The sequence below is a fragment of the Plectropomus leopardus genome, chromosome 8 (genome assembly GCF_026936395.1).
Source record: "Plectropomus leopardus strain MGB_pleo_1.0 chromosome 8, ASM2693639v1, whole genome shotgun sequence".
NCBI classification, from domain to species: domain Eukaryota; kingdom Metazoa; phylum Chordata; class Actinopteri; order Perciformes; family Serranidae; genus Plectropomus; species Plectropomus leopardus.
The window spans coordinates 16114816-16135208 of NC_142183.1; the positions used below are offsets into that span (position 1 = coordinate 16114816).

Consider the following 20393-nt stretch of genomic DNA (forward strand, 5'->3'; position numbering starts at 1 on the left):
CCCTTTGACAGCCGCATGCACACTGATTTTTTTCTGCCTCGTGCTCTCTAGCTCTCAGTCTGACTCCTGTTCCATCTCTATTTCTCTCTAACCCCATTTCAGCTCGCAGTCCAATGCCCTCTGAGCCATGTATGTATTAGCAAGAGATTTGCTTAATTTTTTAGGAAATGGCGTAACAGACAACTCAGTGTTCACAGTTGAAGGGCATGGAGCGGTTATTAGTTTGTCAGGATGTATTGCAGCCATCAAACCCTTTTAATGAGCATCAATAAAAGAGTTCTGGTTATTTTAATGATAGATTTCTTTCTCGCTTAGTTGTTTCATCTATTAAATGTGAAAAAAGAAAGAAATATGGCCATTATTAGCTCCCAGGGTCAAAGGTTATATCTTTAAACTGCTGAGCAAAACACAATAATATTCAGTTTACAATTACATGAAATGCAGTAGTAAATCCTCACAACCAGACAATGCAATCAGACAATATTAATTTCACATTTTTGCTTAATTAACCCCCCCCCAAAAAAAAGTTGTAGATGGATCTTCTGACTAATCAATCAATCATCATAATCATTAACCATTTTTTCTTTTTTTTTTTGCTTTATAGGTCCAGTGTGTAGGATTAAGGGGCATCTATTGGCAGAAATGGAACATTATATTCATAAATGTTATTTTATTAGAGTGTAATCATCTGCAAAAAGAACCCCTGTGTTTTTGTTATATAAGACTGAGTCGTTAATATCTATATATGGAGTGGGTCTGCTTCCACAGAATCCATGTTGTTCTCAAAACAGACAAAGAAACACTGATGCCGTGCCCACAATTTCACACTAACATGCCGTATAGTAAGCTAAAAAAAGTGTATGTGATTTTTAAGTACACCTGAACTTTAGCATGAAACCAGTAGTGTGTGAACTGCATACTATTTCCAGTGAAATATTTCAGTATGCAAACAGTGGACACAATGCCAGCATAAATGTAACACAGTAAACAACTATGTTAGTAGAGAACCCAAAGAATGAGTCCTAAAACCCAGAAATCAGTTTGCATTTCAGCAACTCCAGTTTCCTCCTCTTAAAGTCAGTGGGTTTTTTTGTGGGTTTTTGGTTAGATACCTGAAATAAGGTCTGTGGTTAACACTAATTTGAGACTTTTATGTCGGTAAACATCCCACTTGTGAATTTTGAAGTTTTTATGAGTCTGAAATAAGGCAAATGCTAAAGAGAGGCTAAATGAGACAGCAGAACATCTTAACATTGTGCATGGTTTTACAGCACCATAGCTGTGGCAGTGCAGCCTGAGTGTAGTTTGTTTATAGCCTGATTTTAGCTTTTTACTTCTGGTGATTGCATTTAAAAGTGGTGTTCAGTTATGATGATTATCTTGCTGAACAAAACGTTTAAGTATTATAAACACTCGTGTGCCACAGAGCTTATTTTCTGCAATGATCCAAAATCCAATGGAAAAATCCCTCAGGTTTTTTTTGTTTTTTTTTTGACAAGGGAACCATGGCGACGCTACCCTATAGTCATCCCTGGAGTACTCTCTAACGGACAGTGACCAAGACAGCTCTGCAACATCAATAACGCTTCAATTTAAGTGTAAGTATGTAATATGTATAGGATTTCAAGGTGTTATATAGTTTTAAAATTATTTTAAAATTACCTATAGAGTCTACATTGGCATGGGTTACCATTACCACCTCTCAGAAAGTGATGTTATTCAGCTCAATGCATCTAAAAAGATACATACTACTGTTTCTTTACACAAAAGTATGTGTAATCATAGTACACATATTTGGTATTTTATGTGAGTTCGGACACAGGTTGGCTCTAGATGGGGCTGTTTGTGTTTTTAAACAGGCCACTGTAGTTCTTCTACAGGCTTATTGCACACAGGAGAAGTCTCAGTTCTGCAGCTTCACAGCTAGGTGCCACTAACTCCCACACACTAAACAAGGGGTGTGCAAACTTTGTTGAATGGGGACCAGATTAAATTATGTGAAAAATAGCTGGGGTAGGCTGCTTCTCGCATCAAATGGATTATTTAAAAAATATTTTAAAATGCCATACAAATGTAACCAATGCAACTGTTTCATTGTTCAGTGAAATAGTATTCAGCACCGCTCCTGAGACCAGTGGTCCTCACTGTCGATCCTAAACCTCTTTGCTGTGGCTGCATGTGCTACCGAGCAAGAAACGTCTGCTGTTAGGTAACTGTCCCATTTGCTTCCTTACCGTTTATGAATACTTATCAATTACGCCTGCAAAGTTTTTACTTGATGCACATACTGTATGATACTCCTGCCTTTGTGAGGTGTAGGGAAGAAAATGCAAAGTGATCTTGCTAGATTAAACAATATTGTGTTGTGGGCCACATAAAGTATATTTTGAACTTAAAGCCAAGGGCCATTTTAAATTGATTCGAGGGTCAGAAGCAGACACAGGGACTTCGGACATGCCAGCACTAGACCTTTTACTGATTCATTCTCAACTGAGCCTGATGAATATGTTATTTTTAATGTGCATTTAAGTATAATCATATCCTCCGGTTATTTTGTTTTTATTTAAAACAACATTACAGTGACACAACTTTGCAGTTATGAATCTTTTCTCTTTATTGTCTGTGAAGTCGTACAGCTTTGACAAAAGATAAAAGTAAGGCACTGCCCACCAAAACAGTTCAGTTGTCTCAGACAATAACCACATTACCAAAAATATATTACATTTTCAAAAATAAATATGTGATTATATCATCTGTATTAACTCCTATGGCCCAGCCTTAGTGGTCAATCATTTGTATAGACAATATTAGAATTCTTTCAAAGATTCATATAAAAATAAGGACCATTTATTCATAGGTACTCTATTTCCCTAGGTGAGGAAGTTTAGAAAGTGTTACTTAACACAATGTAACAATGTATAAAGTCATTAAAGTCAACATTATACTGAATTATAGCTATTCATATGTTGTTAGGTGGCGTTATCACAGTTGTTTCTAAAAAGCTTATGTAATTATATCATTCTGCATGCAATTCTTTCAGAATAAACCTCAAATATACTTATTCTATCTGATAATTAGAAATATAAAGACTTTATATCAATACTATAAAGAGCGTAACATTCAAATCCTGATAGTGCCACTAATTTGCATAATATCTAAGTAAAGACTCAACTCTCTAAAGAGAAGAAATAAAGCACATGCATGCAGGTCATTTTGAAATGGTTATCACAATCATTTCCATTTTTCTCGTGTTTCCCAGAGATCTGTTTTGTCACATATGATGAAACGAACATTAGTGTTTTGCCGGGGTGACTGTGCCGTCAATCACAGGGTGAGGATGGTCGGGGAGTGCAGTGAGTGATCAGACTGGTCTCCACTGCTGCTGCTGCGGCGGTGAGCGATCCCGCAGGGCTGTGGGTTTTGAGACTGGGGGATGTTTCCCTGATGTGATGTAGCACTGGAGGTGATGGAGGCGCTGGTGTCTAGCGGAGCAGGGGGGTAGGTGAAAACCATACCAGCTGTGAAGGGTATGAGAGAGGGAGTAGATGTGAGAACCGGGGTGTGGAGAGACTCTGATTCAGTGGTGACAGCAGAGGCGGCGGACGTCACACGCTTAGTGGGGAGGGTTATCTTTGGTTTGGGCTTCTCCGTCTTAGCAGGCACACTGGTCGAGGGTCTGGGGTTGCTGAAGTCCTGTGGCTCCAGTTTGATGCCTCCCAAAGAGGACATTGATGTATTCGGGTCAGAATCTGAATCTGAGTCCTCTATTTTACAAATGGGACGATGAGCCTCCAGGACCAGTTCAAGCTTGTCTTTCTCCTTTTGTAGTTCAGCTATTTCCTTCTGTAGACGGGACTTTTCATCCTCCAGAGCATCAGTCTCCTACACCAAGCAGAGAAACACAGACAAAAATGTAAATTGTCCCATGTCTCACTGAAACCATCAACTTTGCATTTCAAGTATTAAAGTTACAGCTGGTAATTTTTTATTTATTTGTTTTAAGATGAATTTTTTGCTTTGGGCCTTTATATGGATAGGACAGCTCAAGTGTATGACGGGTTGAGAGAGGGGATGACATACAGCAAAGGGCCGAGCCTGGAGTCAAACCTGCGGCTGCTGCGACAAGGACACAGCCTCTGCACATGGGGTACCCGCTCTACCTCCGGCAACTTTTATTAAAATTACTTCATGTAATATTTACTGAAACTGTCACTATATTCTGAAAAATATACATGAGACAGATAATATGTGAAAAAAAAAATGTCCCGCCTCCTCTCTCTCCTTTTCCCTCTAATGACATTTGCATGAATCTACCATGGCACACTGATAACAGCAGCACGCTCTCATTCCCAATTTGTGAAATTCTGTCGCTTGGTCAGTGATTTTGGTGTCAGACATCTTCACAAAAAGACACCTTCTGCAGCAGTACGATACACAGCATTACTTTATAACACCGCCAGACAGCTTCTGTTTGAAGTACTGCTAGTTGCAATGCTGAGTTGGAAAGTCCTTATAGAGAAGGAGGGAGGGGAGGTGGATGGGTCCAACAAACTCTGGACTTTCACCTGGGAGCCCGCTTTTTGCTTCTCGTATGAATGTTGAGCCCAAATGTGATGTTTTTATCCAAACTTAACCATGTGCTTTTCTTGCACAAGGATTTATGTAAATTCAAGGCATTTTACCGAAGATGAAAGTTTATTCTGAAAAAGACCATATGCATCTAACGAGCAGAAACACATTTCCTGTGAAAACTGAAGTGTATTTTGAAAAGGCACAATGAATGTAATGAGCATAAATTAACATGGCGTTCCAGAACGATATCCAAAATAACAAATAGCAGCAGGATATACAAGTTAGAATGAGAATATGTTGAAAACAATCAGAGCAGCTAAATCTGTAACACAGCCGTCAATCATCTCAAAAACTGCTTTTGAGCTGCTGTACGACTGTTAAACGAGGCAGCGCGGATCAAATATGAATCAAGATTCTGTTACTACATTGAATATTTCTAGCCTCAAATGTTTTCAAAAACATATTTTAGTGTACTGACGAGCTGAAAAATTAGAAAGTTTGTAATGCCACCATCATGTCAGAAGTAGTCAACCGACATACCAAGACACGCCACTTTCTAAATTTACAGCTAAACAGTAAACTTAAATATTGTCATTGTCGGGTGCAAACCTCTCGCTATTTCACAATATTTTTCCCCCATAAATTAATTATATTGATCCCTTTTACGTCTGTCAGTGGGTTTTACCATTTCTCAACCAATTAAATGTATTTAAAAAGCTTGTGACTAAACCTATTGCCATTGGATCTATTTAAAAACAAAGCGTTTTTTCTAATTCCTGAAAAATAGCAATTTTGGAGATAGGAGGTTTGCGCTTGACAGCAGTGATATGTTTCTGAAACATTTAAGGTGAGAAATGGGCAATGCAGTAGCAGAATCTTGATTCATATTTGATCAGTGCTGCTACGTTTGACAGTTTGACCACAGTTCATGAGCAGTGAAGGACATGATTGACAGCTGCGTTCGTGACTCCTCAGTTCTGACTGGTTGTTTTACGCAGCAAGGCCATCAGAAGAGCTACACTACAGTGGAGTAGGAAAAGGAGTATGATTTTCTTTCACAGAGTATCTGTCTCATTTAATGCTGTGTAAATATAGTGATTGAGAAAATATGACAATAGTTGGGTTTTTTTTAATATAAATTAGTAACTACAACTTTAACATGACATTTGTACAATCTTCACTCACGTTTTGCAGTGTGTCTGTCAGCTCCCGGCGGCGATTGCGGCATTTTGCTGCTGCCAGTTTGTTCCGCTCCCTTCTTATTCTTCGTCTCTCCAGCTCTTCCTGGGATAACTTTGATGAGAAAGAGAAGAATAAAGGTTATAATACACATAAAATAGGTTAACATCACAGTGACTCACACTCTTGACCTCGCTAAATGTCAAAGTTGGATTGTGAAACATTGCTTTGAGCTAAAAACTCTACACATGAAACATAAAGGGAGACGTGTTGGGAGTGCACCATCGCCTACCAGACACAGGAGAAACACTACCACCATGTGCGTGCACTGAGTCATCACAGTCATGGCGGCTGAATGATTTGAAATGTCTGAGCCTTTTGTGCCTTTGTAACACCCTCACTCCGACTTAATCCAGTGCCCTACTGAATAATTGCCGTTGATCCAATATTTCCCGCCCTTTCTGGTGGCGATGAGTCACTCTCAGACCCCAGCGATGACTCAGGTGTGAGTCACTCAACATGACTTGCCCCTGTGAGTCACATGACAGTCGACTTCCTGTACTATGAAATAACAACTCCAAGAACAAAACTGTGACGGGGATGTGTGCCAACATGTGCCTGATGAAACCTGAAACCGTCACTGTGGTGCTGGCAAACATGATAACAGCTCTTAAGGGTTAAACTGAACTGTGTCAATTTAACATCTTTGTGTGATATCTACTTTTGACATTGCGCTGCTGACAAAAAGTAAATCTTTGAGAACAGTGTGTCACTGGTGATAATTTCACTGAGTCAACATCGACTCAAAGTAAACACCATCAAAGGACATAAATAGTGTGTGTTTGCCAAATCTCCTTTTTTTAAACATACTTAAACAACAGATAAAATAACGCCTCTACATAACCTAATCTGATCCTTATGCAACTTTTAAATGGATTCATGTAATGTGTAAGTCTGAAGGATATGACACACAGGGTATTACAGGATATTACACATTAGTTGCGCCAAAATGATCGAGCTACTGTCCACACCTCAAAATCTGCATCCCCTCTGGGGAAAATATGACTCCCGAGAGAGATCCTTTTACATTCTCTCAGGTTGACATCTTGCTTTTCAAACAGCAGAAATGCAATGAATTCACAATTAGCAGTGTTGATATCATATATATGTTCGTAAAGTTTCAGTTATTTAATGTCTTCTTTCTTACATGTTCATCGTTCCTGCGCCTTGTTGACCCAGAAGGGTTTGCAGCTGCTCTTATGACCCCTGGTCTGAGGAGATGGGGATGGGAGGGTGGCGGACCCAGCGGCCGTGCCCCTGAGAGGCCTGGGTAAGGAGGTATTGGAGACCGTGAGGGGCCTGGTGGGTGCATGAGGGAGGGCTGGACCAGCCACTGGAGGTCCTGGTTGGTTGTGATGGCATTGAGGCTTGGTACGAACTGACTACTGCCAGCCATTGTAAACTTCTGGGGGAAAAAACATTGAAAAGAAAATGTGTGGTTAAAGTTAGCAATAGCACTGTAACAGAATCCAACTATTGATCAAGCCTAAATGCAAAAAAGTAAAACATAAGTGATGAAGAAGAATATTATGAGTGTTAATGTATATTGAGTTTAATTTATTACATACACCTATGGCATAATAAGTTGTAAATACAAAATTACATATGATAAGACATTTACAGTATTTACTACTACTCTAAATGCAAAACAGTAAAACACAAATGATGATCATGATTATGATCGTGAACATGTATTAACTTATTACATACAGATACAGTATAACTTTAACAGATAAAACACAATTCTATATGATGGCATTTACAGTATTACATATTTATTACTTTATTGTAGCTGGAAATTCAAAACTTTTTTTTACATTTACAGCTAAGTTTACACTTAGTTTTTACCGATTTGATCCCTAGCTGTCTGAGATAACCTGTGGCATACTTTAACTGAAGCACACCTACCTGCTCCTGCTGTGTGGTGGAAGTGCTGGTGTTTCCCAGAGAGTTTGACCCAGAGACGCTGCCTGTGTACTCCTGGTTGCCTCTCCCTTGACTTCCTTGACTTCCAAAGTTTCGATACATCCTCTCTGTTTTAAATGAAAATAAAATTGAATCCAGCTGGTGCTATAAGCCCTCCGGTCTAACGCAAGTACTTTGATTCTCGTATGTCAATTCAAACTCTGGGTAAGCCCACCTTATTGCGGTAAGTCGGTAGAGTCCAACCGGGTATGTCTCCAAGGGGGAACAAGGAAGAAAATATCGCCTCACTTTTTTTTCAAATCGCCTTAAAACTTCCGAAAACGACTTTCAGTACATCCCCTCGTCCTTAGTCACACACCTAGAAGCCAAAGTCTGGGAATGATTGTGAGGTTGTAAACTCTTAAAGCGGCACTATAGGTTCACCACGCCCCTCCGAAGTTACGGGAAATAGTGTCGTCGTCTGGAACCTCTCACGAATCGAACCACGTGCGTGGTGACGTCATTGACCATATATGGTGAGAATTTCCTCCTGAGAGTTGAGCTCGGGAATCCTCAGGCAGAAACCACCACTGAGGCAGTGGTTGAAACGCCACTACTAGTTTCCTACTACAGTGGAAGTGCTTTCACTTAGAAAGTTTATTTACGCTAAGGTGACATATTTAAAGTAAATACCTACTTGGGCAAAATTAAAAAAAAAAAAAATCCTTAATCCTTTTGAAACCTCAGCAAATTGGCTTGACATCTCAAGACTCAAGAGAAAATTACTAAAATTAGAAACTAGTAAAAAGTACAAGAAAAATTCCTTAAAAGTAGTATATATATATATATATATATGTGTGTGTGGGGGGGGGGTATGGCTTTTATTTGATAGGACAACTAGTGAGAAAACAGGAAATGGGAATGAGACAGAGTGACATAGTGTGCTGCTGACATAACTGTTCTTGCTCTATAGGGTCCCTGCTAAAAAAAAAAAAATGCTAAAATGTGTTTTGGCAACACCTTTTGATTACGGTCATGCCAATAAAGCCTCCTTGAATTGAAATGAACTGATCTGAGTGGGGATGACATGCCGCAAAGGGCTGCCAGTCAGACTCGAACCCAAAGCCGCTACACTAAGGACATATAGTCTCTGAATTAAGGGCACCTGCTCTACCAACTGAGCTACCCGGCGCCCTTTCCCCAGTGTTTTTAAAAACTACTTTCTAAACCTGTTAATTCCTTGCCATTTGCAGGGCATTTCTTGCCAAGTTGCTCACTGCTTTTTCTGCCATATTCCTGAAATAAATCACACCAATTTGCTCATGGTTCGAAGGTTTAAATACTTGTGAAAGGTGTCTGAGAGCAGCTCAAGAAAAGTGATGTGATCCAGGTTGCAAAGGGTTAAATTGTAGTTTACTATTATTTAAATATGCCCTGTATTTGATGAAACATTTGAATTTAGCAATAAATAAACAAATTAAAAGTATAATTCCTTCATAATAACACTTTAAATTAAACTTGTGGGCTTTAAATGTACAAATACTTTTACACAGCCATTTCTTTTTAAACATATAGCTGTCAGGTCTGATAATATAATACTCTTACAATGAGAATAACAGCAGGAAGACAAAAAAAATGCTTCTCTAATACCACTACCACTGCTGCTACTATTACTGCAACTACTCTAAACTAATCTTAAATATGAAGAAATCTGAAGGTTGCATATATGCTACAGGATTGGTGGTGAAATAGATTACAGTGTGGGTAACGCTGGGTGCATGTGCCTGATTGTCTTGAGGTTTTTGGCAGTTACTCTCACTTCACAAACCACATCAATGTGCACGCATGCCTGTGGAGATGAGTCAGTGCATCTGCACAGAGCTGCTCAATTATATCACCATCCGTTCCAACGACTGTTTTTTACTCGCAAGCACAATATAGCACCTAGTAAAGATTCAAAAACTGCATGCTGTAGATTCAGTGAGCTTAGTCTGTCACAACAGCTGCTGACCTTGCAGTCCCAAAGGACAGAGTTCCCGGCAAAGGCTGATTTCTGCTAGCTGCTGACTGTTGCACTAGTGTCTCATATTACTCCTAAATTCTTCTCCTGGGAGTGCATTGTCAATTTTTTAAAAAAGAATCACAGAAGTTAATTGAAAAGACAGTTTCTGTTACAAAAAAGTCTAATTTTGGGAGAAAAGACTGAAAATGTAATGCAAATTAATTATCCGTATCTATATAGAAATTAGGACATTAAACTGTGGGCTTCGGTTTCTTCGTAACTTATGAATGAGAATAGAGACAATGAAAAAAACCTGCCAGGAGCATGACATTTAAAGCCACCTGTTGGCTCATCGGCCAATTTCACTGCCGAGTCTCATATTTCAGATTTCAACATTACACCCTGAGATAATGAGACCAAATGTGCAGCATTTTTTTCCTCTAATGTGACTGACAGTATCATATGAAGGGAATATGGGGTAAAGGTGAGCTCAGATGACTAAAGCTTCAGGAATGTAATGATGCCACACTGGCTCTGCCTCTAATTGTGACATGTCCCAACATGTCAAGTATCTTTTCCCTTTAATTGTGTTGTCACTTATGCCTGAGCTAATTCTTTCATGTCTAATTTGATTATGAAACGCCTGCTCATCAGACACGCCCAATTTATTGAACAAATAAAAGTTTTGTTTTTCAGTTTATGTAAATTCACACGAGAGGATGTGAGTAAGTTGTTGTTTACTGTTTCTCCTTTCTCTACAAAAGTTAACTATTTTCTGGATGGGGTAAAGGCAGTTTAGATTCCATTACCATTTACTCACCCTAAAAAACTCTTCCACACCCACCCACCCACACATCCTCCCACATACACGTGCTTCACAGAGTTAAACAGCATCCTCATGCCACACACTTGAATTAATTGGTTGAGTGGGTGTTGCGATTCATGCCTTGTCAATTCGTGCTTAAGATAATCTTGAGATTGCAGTGTCAGTGCAGTTTTGAACAAAAGGTATAAAGACAGTTCTGATTGTTCAGATCATGGTTTGTTGAGATCATTTTCACATGCTGTATGTAGGTCAAGTCTTACAAGTAATTATATCAAGTAATGAAGACCTCAGATACACAGAATTTCGCGAATATGAAATTACAATCATTCAAATACTGCAAATGGTGTGGAAAATATAATGTAAAATAATAAAATATATATAATTTCTTTTTAGCTTAGAATTTTACTTCTTAAACTAAGGATGCATTAGCAGTAAAATGTACAGGTAATAGAAGTAAAAGTACTGATTCTGAAGCACTGTCCATTACAGTTGAGGTGGTAAAAGTAAAAATCCTAAAAAAAAAAAAAAACATATATGCAGGGATAGGCGATATGGAGAAAATCTAATATCTCAATATAGATATTGCAACAATATTGCACCATTAACTGTTGCTGCTTTTAATAGAATAAAATAATAATAGAATAAAGGTTTTGATAAATAATCATTGCTACTGTGGATTTATTTTCTAATGAATTAGATTAATTAGGTAAAGGAAAAAGCTAGAATATTCCAGTACGTTCAGAAAGTTACACCATTTTACGATGCTGTAACCTTTAAAAACATGAAAAGACAACACTTAGATGTTATGATATCCAAAATCTAATACGATATCTAGTGTCACGTCACCGTATTGATATAATATATTGATGTGTTGTCCAGCCCTTGTTTAAACAGGCTATATCAATATAGTAAGTATAACTATTTAAGCAACCCTTCCCAAGTAACAAAAGTGAAAGCAGCAGCATTGCAGCTGGTCCAGATGGAGCTAATTTCAACCGCATTATACAGTTTGCTGTTTTGTAGTTTACATTAAGTTTTATGAAGTCATCAAATCTTAAAAGTATGTAGGCATAGTTACTATAACCACATGGGATGAATTGAACAGAGTAAACAATACAAATAAGTACAACGTTTGCCTAAAATACTGTGTCGTTTAAGGGATTGTTTATTATTTATGAGAGGGGTTGGGGTGGTGCAAAAAGGAAGAGGCATATCAGTTTTTTAAACACTGGGGAGGAACTTATATTTTTTAAATTTTGGCTTAGGGGAGGGGCATACAACTCCAAACGGCTGTATTTTGTATTATTTTACTGCCAGTTTTTAAAGAAAACATGCCTTTTAAAGAAAAATCACCAAAATTGCACCATTACTTATAGCCAGAAACTGTAAAACAGAAATTATTGTTTGATTTCCAAATGTCCAATGGACATGAACACTTTGATCAAAAAAAACAAAAGAAGATATAAGCTTAAAATAGTGATACTTCATCAAAATCGCTTGTCATTTAAAATGTTGCTTAAAATAAAGCATTTGCACTAATTAACCAGCATGCATGACCAGAGTGCCAATCAAGGCTTTTTTTTTTTTTTGTTTATTTCAGTATTTAGTCTTCAACCTTTTGCTTTCAAACATCAAAGGATGAGTTTTAAAATCTAACATTAACACTGGACTTAAGAGACTACTTTGGTAAATAAACTTGCCAATTTCTCAATTGTTACCTTTTAAAATGTATCTTGACTTCATGCATTGACGTGTAATGAATATAACAATGTTCTGGGAGATCTTTTTCGGATATAACTCGTGAAAACGTGTCTTTTTGCGACAGTGATACAGTTTCCTGCTCAGAGGTGATTTAAGTTCATCATGGCTCCCTAAAGCTAAAAAACAACCTACCCTGCTATCCTCACAAACAGCTGCGCACTGATGGAAATACAGTGTTTGCAGTAACGTTACCTCTTCGCTGTGTGTGTTGGTACAACTGTGTACTTTCCTGGTTTGAGCTTACATGCTTTCTGCCACGCAGGCACACTGAAGTCAGCCAACCGCAGCGGATGGGTGGGATCAGCCCGACAGTCTGCAGCCACGTAGCTAGCTAACAGCGTTAGCTGAGGAGGTAAGTGCTCCTGTGCTCGATATTTACTTCATTGTTGTAACATTATCCCCAAAACAAGCTCTGTAAGCGTTTACCCCGCTGCTGTTAAATATGTGTTTATCACCCGTGCGCCTCCACCGAGTAGTACTCGGAAATATGATGTTTTTAACTTAGCTCGCCTGGCTAGGTAAGTTAGCTAGCATTAGCAGCAGTGATAACCATAAATAAGTTTACACGTAGGTTAGCTAGCAGGTGTTAGCATCAGGGTGTTGATAGCTGGTGTTTCACTGATCTAACAGGTAATATAATGCCATCGGTTGTCATCTGTGGTTTGACATCACGGTGCTTCATTTAGCTACATCGCCAAGGATGAATGAATGTAACTTAAATAAGCGCAATTGTAGCTAACGTGTAATTGTTTTTATTTTAAGCTAACGTCAGTGAACGTCACAATGGACTTGCCACACCAAGGTTACCGAGCAAGTAAGTGGAAATATGATTCACCGTGTCACCATCTGTTGAGTATTTTGTAAAAATTTCGCAAAATATCCGTCAATAGTTTCTGCTTCCTATTTTCTTGGAGGAAGACACCCAGAGTGCAAGCAGTGCTGTCACATGACTGGTGATATACATTGAGATCCCAGGTCATGACTGTAGCACCCAATAATGTGAGAATTTCCTGAAAACTTAGTAAATCTTGTACTTACTTTGTAGTTTTAAAGAGGGCGTGACCGCTGGATACTTTTTACACCCTTGATGAGTAACAGCATTTTTTTGCCAAGGCAAAGTTTGCATCACTGTGTGCTGTTTAATACATTCCCAATAATGTTTAAAGGTATTATGGTAAAAAATAAATGAAATATTATTGGTCAAATTATTACAGTGTTGTTCTTTATCATATTCAATCAAGTAAAGTGGAAATTTTATTGCATATTCAGACGTTATGACATTTTTAGGAAAATATTACTTTCTTGGGTACCACAATTAGGTGCACCTAACTGAAAGTAATGTAGTTTATTATACCAGTACTAAAATAACTCTTACCTGCACGCTGGTAATCATGTCTACCCTAAGTGATATACACGGGGTTGACAAAACTGTAGCACCAATGCAGTATAGTTTAATATACACCACCGTCTACAGCCTCCAACATGTCCGTGAAACAAACAAACAAACAAACAAACATAAAACAATTTGAGCCAAACTTTAAAATATACCATTTGTTTAGGTAGGATTTATAACAGAGCTGCATTACTTTTCATTACACTGCATTAGATTTAGTTTCGGGTACCTAATAAACTGATAACTGAGTGTAATCTTTGCGCACTGATATTAGGGTAGTGATTTTAACAAAAGATGTGGCCACATTTTGGATTAACTTTAGTGAAATCAAATAAAGTGACAAAGCTACTCATGTTGTCTTGGTTGTCAAAGGGTACTGTTTCTCTCTGAACAAGGTACTGAACTGATATATTGGAATGTCTTAAGTAACATAATATACAAAAACAGTTAGGGTGGGCTGCATGATATGTATAAAAAAAGATCACATTATGATTATTTTGACTGATATTGTGGTTGAGACATATGGAATATCTGGAATAGCTCCTTTGGTTTGGATGTTGCACTTGGCCATATTGCAATTTGTATAATATTTTGATTAACTGGGCCACTCTCTCTATAGATATATACTCTCTCTCTCTCTCTCTCTCTCTCTATATATATATATATATATATATATATATATATATATATATACACATATATATATAAAAATTCAAATGCCTTCCATTTACTCTGTTGTGTCCACCTTTTCCACAGCTAAACCGAGAGCTCGTGCAGCTCCCCCCGCTGCAGATTCTGTCCTGTTTGAGGACACCAGTTCTGCGCCACCAATGAACAACCAAGGATACTACACTCCTGGATACAATATGGCAGGACCCTCACATGACATGCACGGGGGGGCTGGGTCGAACAACCTGTTTGCAGACCCAATGGCCAACGCTGCAATGATGTACGGTTCCTCGTTAGCCAACCAAGGAAAGGATATGGTAAACAAAGAGGTGAGAAAAAGCAGGATTTTCACAGTAAGACGTGTTTGTATGGAGGAGATGAGCTGTTAACCCAGTGACCTATAAATAAGGTTTTGGCCCAGACTAGAGAACTGGCAGTCCTAGCCTACGGTGATTCAGTCAAGTCGGAAGTTGTAAATACAGGTTTATATGCACCAAGCACACTCTGAAACATTTTTACAAGGTTTTGAAGTTTCTCTGTGACTAAGTGTATAGATCAAGACACAGTCTAACTCTTAATGTGATAATAATATGGGTCTAAATAGGGGAACAGTCATCTGCAGTCAGATGCAGCAATTTGCTTTACAGCTGTGGAAAAAAAAAGTATTTTTTGTGCCTTTATATTTAATTTTTGTCCGAAAGAGTGACTCAGTAACTTTATTGTTTGTGTTCTTGTATTGACTTGGTCACTCTCAAGGAACAGCGTTTTACTTTCTGCTCTTCAGCTACTCTCCAATGCTTCTTTGCCTGATATATATCACACCCAGAGCCTTTTCACAATTTAAAATTTAATGTCTAAGGGGTGTCATTGTTAGACAGCAGGTTTTCAATCAAGCAGACCACTTTCTGAGCTTACTCATATATAATAATAGTCTATGATTTTCCTCAAAATTAAGGTAGAACATTATACATGAATGTATGGCCTTTGTGTGACACTTAAAAAATGATGTTGTTCTACTGGATTTGCAACTTAGATTTGCAGGTGATTCAAACTACGCAGACTGGATGTCAAAGTGATGCACAAACCCTCAGGGCAGGCACAGCCTTCTTTACAAATGACCGTGACTCAACCATATTTATTTATTTTGGCAGACTGTCACTACTCGTCTGTTTAGTTAATGTTTGCTCTTCTTTTGCCTTTCAGATCAGCAGATTCATGTCTGTGAACAAGCTGAAATACTTCTTCGCCGTCGACACCAGATATGTATTGAAGAAACTTATGATCCTCATGTTCCCGTACACACATCAGGTAATCAGAGTCATTCATCCCATCACACTTTGTCCGACATCAACGCACGGGACGAAACAAAATATTTAATAGTGTGCATAAGTGCTTGATAATTTCCCCTGGTATCATATTTTCACCCGCTTATCACTCTGAAACCACACAAAGAAAATAATCAACCACTTAATCACTACTCAGGCTTCCCTTGTGAACATCGTATACTCTGATTCCCAGTGCGGATATAAAGCACACTGAGCCCAGTCGTGGTTCACACACTTTGTTTAGATTGTGAACTAAGTCACCACTGCAAACATGCTGTGTCCTGATAAAGTACAAACTACACAAAGAGCAAAATCTCCCTAAAAGACCTGATTTGCTAAAAGCAAGACTAAAGAGTCTTAATGCATTTTCCCACAGTTCTAACAGTTCCTATGCAGTATTGAAAAGTGTGGATTTTAGTAATATTCAGGTTGGGATAAATCTGGGAAAAAAGAGTATTGGAAAATAATACTATATTGATCTTACAAAGTGTGGTTTTTTTGTGGCCTTCGGAGCAGGCAGCCAAAATGTTCGTGTGAGAGAGTTCATGCAGGGGCAAGCTTGATGTCGTAAGTACGGTAAGAAGTAGGCTATGGCGTCCAACTGAACACGCACTCCTACGCAGACCCGCCTCTAAGCCGGTACGTCACGGCCTGCATAACAGCTCTGCCTCAGGTGCCTTAAAACTGAACCAAATCCAGACATTCGCAAACCAAATTAGTTTGACCGTAAATGGGGCAGTATCCTTAAAAATCCGAACTTTTATGAGTCAAGCAGTGATGTCGTTATCAGAATAGGAAACAGACCAAGGAAACTATACCTCTATGACTGCGTTTATCGTTGTTTCCATGGACAAAGTGAATAAACAAGGTGCACATATGCTGTGCAAAATTAAATTATTTAACTTTTTTCAGCCTATTTTTGTGTGGGGGATGAATAGAAACTAAAAATATGGAGGGATAAACAGTAAGACCAGAGGGAAATTGCTGCGCAGTGGTTTCAAAATGAAGTTAGTTAGTTAGTGCGGATACAAAGTGTGCAACATACAAGGACTAAAATAGCATAGAAGCAAAGCCAATGTGTAGTAAATATAAAATACAATATATAGCATATATAAACTAAATATGAGACTAGATAACAGTAAGTAATATAATATTACTCGATCAATATGCTAAGAGAAAATAAAGTAAAGGAAGCACCAGCTACTTTTCTTTGTCTCTGGGCAGAGATAAACTTGTGTTAGCTACATTACCGATATACAACCTTCTGGTAATTATTTAGCAATATAATAGCATACACAGTCAGAATATAACATACATGTTAACAGGTAGATTTTTAGACAATTTATTTACCTAATAAAATTAAGCAAATTGTACTCAAGATGTGAAAAAACATTTAAAAGTTCTACCAAGAAATCTGGAAATTTGTTTCTGGAAAAGTATGGGATTTTGAAAAGAGGAACGTGTAGGAGCCCTGTTATTATTTGTCTTGAAGTGTTATGTTTTACTATTTATATACTCCATTTTTACTTGCTGTAACCCCTTTTTTGTCATCGAGCTTTAACCTTCACTAGTTTTTATACCTTTTTTTGTGTGTTTAATGTAAGCTAAGTTTTTCCATTTTGTAGACACTTTGGATTAAAAAAAGAGCACTATTGACTACAGACTGTACTGTATTTGTGTTGTTGTAAGGATTGGGAAGTTCGTTACCATAGAGACACTCCACTGACTCCAAGACAGGATGTGAATGCACCAGATCTTTACATACCAAGTGAGTTTTTTTTTTTTATAAATACACAATAACAGAGCATTTTGTGATGCCTCTATGGTGTATTGAGTGTTTTTTTTTTATCTTTTAGCAATGGCTTTCATAACCTACATTTTACTTGCTGGAATGGCCCTCGGCATTCAAAAACGGTGAGTTGTTCTTCTTTATCTAATTTACTTTATGACTCACAGTAAATATGTATCCAGTAAGTTAAGGAGTGCGTGTTGTCTTTATGTGAAGGTTCAGTCCAGAGGTTCTTGGACTGTGTGCCAGCACCGCCCTCGTGTGGATCATCATCGAGGTCTTAGTGATGTTGCTGAGTTTGTACCTGCTGACGGTACACAGCGACCTCTCAACCTTTGATCTCATCGCCTACAGCGGATACAAATATGTTGGGTAAATGTCATGTTGTACTTAAGAAGCGTGCGATTCTATTTAAAGGGACAGTTCACCCCAAAATAAAAAATATCCTCTTCCCTGTAATGTTATTTATCAGTCTAGATAGATTTGGTGTGAGTTGCAGAGTGTTGTAGACGTCGGCCGTAGAGATGTCTGCCTTTTCTCCTAAATAATGGCACTAACGGCAGTTGGTTTGTGGTTCTGAAAAGTGCCAAAATATGAATTTGAGAAAATCAACAGCAATGTCTCTTTCCAGAAATCATGACCCAGTTGCTCAAGAAAATCCTTGCATCCCTCTGAGCTGTGATACGGTTGGCGGGTGTAATACAGTAGAGAGAAATAGTTCTTTGATTTTGGGGTGTAGTACTGTCCCTTTAACTGACAAAGCAGATCAGTGTGAAGGTTATTTTAGACCAAAGCTTTAACTTGTGTATTACAACAAAAGTAATGAACTGCTAAAATAAATTGTAGATTAACTGATTCTGTTTTAGCTCAGTGGTGAAAAAGTACCTTTGGAAATAAGGCATCGTTAAATGTAAGTCAGTTGATGTTAACTGCATTATAAATTCACATTGAATAACATTAGAAATATCTTTTATGCTTCTCCACTAGGATGATCTTCACAGTGATGTGCGGCTTACTGTTTGGCAGTGATGGTTACTATGTGGCCCTCGCCTGGTCCTCTTGTGCCCTTATGTTCTTCATTGTAAGTATTTTTGAGTCTTTATTGATGTCATCAACTATATTTATATATCAGTAATGAAAGTTTTTTTTCTAAAAAACAAAAAAATTATCATTTTGACTAATTTCTGCTCAATCCAAATCAGAAAATTAGATTGTTGCATTACTATAAACTGGATATTTATGTTAATATTTAAACAAATCCTGTGTATGAACAAACCGGAACAGAAAGTTTTCATCAAACTGTTCCAGATACCATCTGGCAAAAGTATAATGCATGTATAATTATTTAGAAGCACATGCATAGCTGTAAGATAAAACTGTAGATTTCCTACCCATAGCAGCAGTGTTTCTTCACTGTAGCACATTTTTAGTTCAGAAAGGGTGCTAATTGCCAATGTAATTATAATTCATTATATTTAATAAGCAGGTCAGATATTTACATGCTGTTTTTCTCTATTTCAGTTGTTCTTTTTTGAGCTGTTATGAAAATTGAATAATGAAGAAACAAATATACAGAATGCACAAAGAAAAGAGGACAGCTAATAATACACCAAACATATATCAATATCTGCATCAACAATTTAAGTAGTCCTCAGGTTTAGATTTTATAGTCCAACTGTTTAGTGTCTAGTGGGTCATAACTGAGCGGGGTTACTTCTGTGTGAATCTAAACATTGTTTTTTTTTAAGGAAATTCCTGCAAAGTATACCTGAATTAGTTTATATATGCTTCAATATTTTACTGAAAAACCAATATTATTTTAACCCGAATTGCAGGTTTAAAGATATTTCTGTTTTCGCAGGTGCGATCTTTGAAAATGAAAATCCTTCCCTCTCTCTCCTCGGACTCCATGGGAACTGGATCAAGTGCCAAACCTCAATTCCGCCTTTATATCACTGTGGCCACCGCAGTGTTTCAGCCCATCATTATATACTGGTTAACCTCTCACTTGGTCAGGTGACCGTGAGGCATTTAATAACCCCAAGTCCAAGTGCGTTGGACCCAAAACATGTGGTTGTTGAGTGTTTGTACACCTGCCTTTATACGCTCTTTTGTCAGAAAACTCAAAACATATGTAGACGGTGTTGAGCTGCAGCGTGTGTTGAGCTTGTCAGATGGACTTGTTCATCATGAAATGGCTTCACTGATTTAACCACAAAGTGTGACGCTGAAAATGTTTCACTGGAAGTTGTTTTCCAACCTGAGTGTACAGTAAATCTGACAAATGCTTATTTTTGGCCACCTAACTTTGAAGACAAGGGCTTTGATTGTGAGATTTGTTTAGTCATAACCCAGATTCCTTTTATATAATGTCCGTGGACATGATTTACAGTGTTTACACCCCACAGTACTCACATCACACACACACACATCAAACGCACAATACACACGATGCAGGTACCATTTTCCTAATATGGTGATGTTGCTGCATTATCCCCCTTTTTCTCTTGTGAGTCCTGGGTTTTATTTATGTATAATTGACAAAGCATGACAATGTTTGGATTTTTTGTAGAAAAAAATAAATATTTAGCTTTGTGTATTCAATTTAATTGTTTCTGAGACTCTTGTTTTCCATAAAGACCTGTCTAGTTTTGCAGGGGAACATACTTCTTGTATCTAATTTATTTCCCACCAAAAAGTATTTATTTATTTATTTATTTAATTACTTAACATGGTACAAGAGGTCAGCAGTCTATGGCTGAGGCAGATTCATTTTGCAAAGTTATGCAGTTAGAGTAAAGGAGTAAACTGATAATTAACTTTTAAGGTCCAATTTTTTTTAACAATTTTAAGGTACTGGCATGTTACATGACAATTTTCATTTTGTCCGGATTTGTTTACTGTATTACATT

General features: G+C 37.8%; 2 protein-coding genes across 3 annotated transcripts; one reads left to right on the forward strand and one right to left on the reverse strand.

The window, feature by feature from the left end:
• Positions 1 to 2589: 2589 nt before the first annotated feature.
• fosl1a (FOS like 1, AP-1 transcription factor subunit a) lies at positions 2590 to 12516 on the reverse strand. 2 transcript variants are annotated; one of them, XM_088080976.1, is made up of 5 exons: positions 12498 to 12516; positions 7720 to 7844; positions 6959 to 7216; positions 5758 to 5865; positions 2590 to 3882 (listed from the first exon to the last, which is right to left on the reverse strand). In XM_088080976.1, the coding sequence occupies exons 2-5, from the start codon at positions 7837 to 7839 to the stop codon at positions 3325 to 3327; spliced, it is 1044 nt and encodes a 347-aa protein (XP_087937102.1). In that variant the 5' UTR covers positions 7840 to 7844; positions 12498 to 12516; the 3' UTR covers positions 2590 to 3324. The 2 variants fall into 2 exon arrangements, with proteins under 2 accessions (XP_087937102.1, XP_042349557.2); XM_042493623.2 differs by lacking the exon at positions 12498 to 12516 and adding an exon at positions 7952 to 8130.
• yif1a (Yip1 interacting factor homolog A (S. cerevisiae)) lies at positions 12516 to 20085 on the forward strand. The gene is made up of 9 exons (XM_042493701.2): positions 12516 to 12657; positions 13068 to 13119; positions 14455 to 14696; positions 15571 to 15675; positions 17382 to 17460; positions 17549 to 17606; positions 17698 to 17853; positions 18469 to 18562; positions 19343 to 20085. The coding sequence occupies exons 2-9, from the start codon at positions 13089 to 13091 to the stop codon at positions 19499 to 19501; spliced, it is 924 nt and encodes a 307-aa protein (XP_042349635.1). The 5' UTR covers positions 12516 to 12657; positions 13068 to 13088; the 3' UTR covers positions 19502 to 20085.
• Positions 20086 to 20393: the final 308 nt, after the last annotated feature.

Coding starts and splice junctions, on each gene's coding strand:
- fosl1a (XM_088080976.1), bottom strand. CDS start 7,839: ATGTATCGAAACTTTGGAAGTCAAGGAAGTCAAGGGAGAGGCAACCAG. Junction 7,217..7,719: donor CCACCACACAGCAGGAGCAG/GTAGGTGTGCTT, acceptor TTTTTCCCCCAG/AAGTTTACAATGGCTGGCAG. Junction 3,883..5,757: donor TGACAGACACACTGCAAAAC/GTGAGTGAAGAT, acceptor TGCTTGGTGTAG/GAGACTGATGCTCTGGAGGA.
- yif1a (XM_042493701.2), top strand. CDS start 13,089: ATGGACTTGCCACACCAAGGTTACCGAGCAA. Junction 14,697..15,570: donor AGGATATGGTAAACAAAGAG/GTGAGAAAAAGC, acceptor TTTGCCTTTCAG/ATCAGCAGATTCATGTCTGT. Junction 18,563..19,342: donor GTGCCCTTATGTTCTTCATT/GTAAGTATTTTT, acceptor CTGTTTTCGCAG/GTGCGATCTTTGAAAATGAA.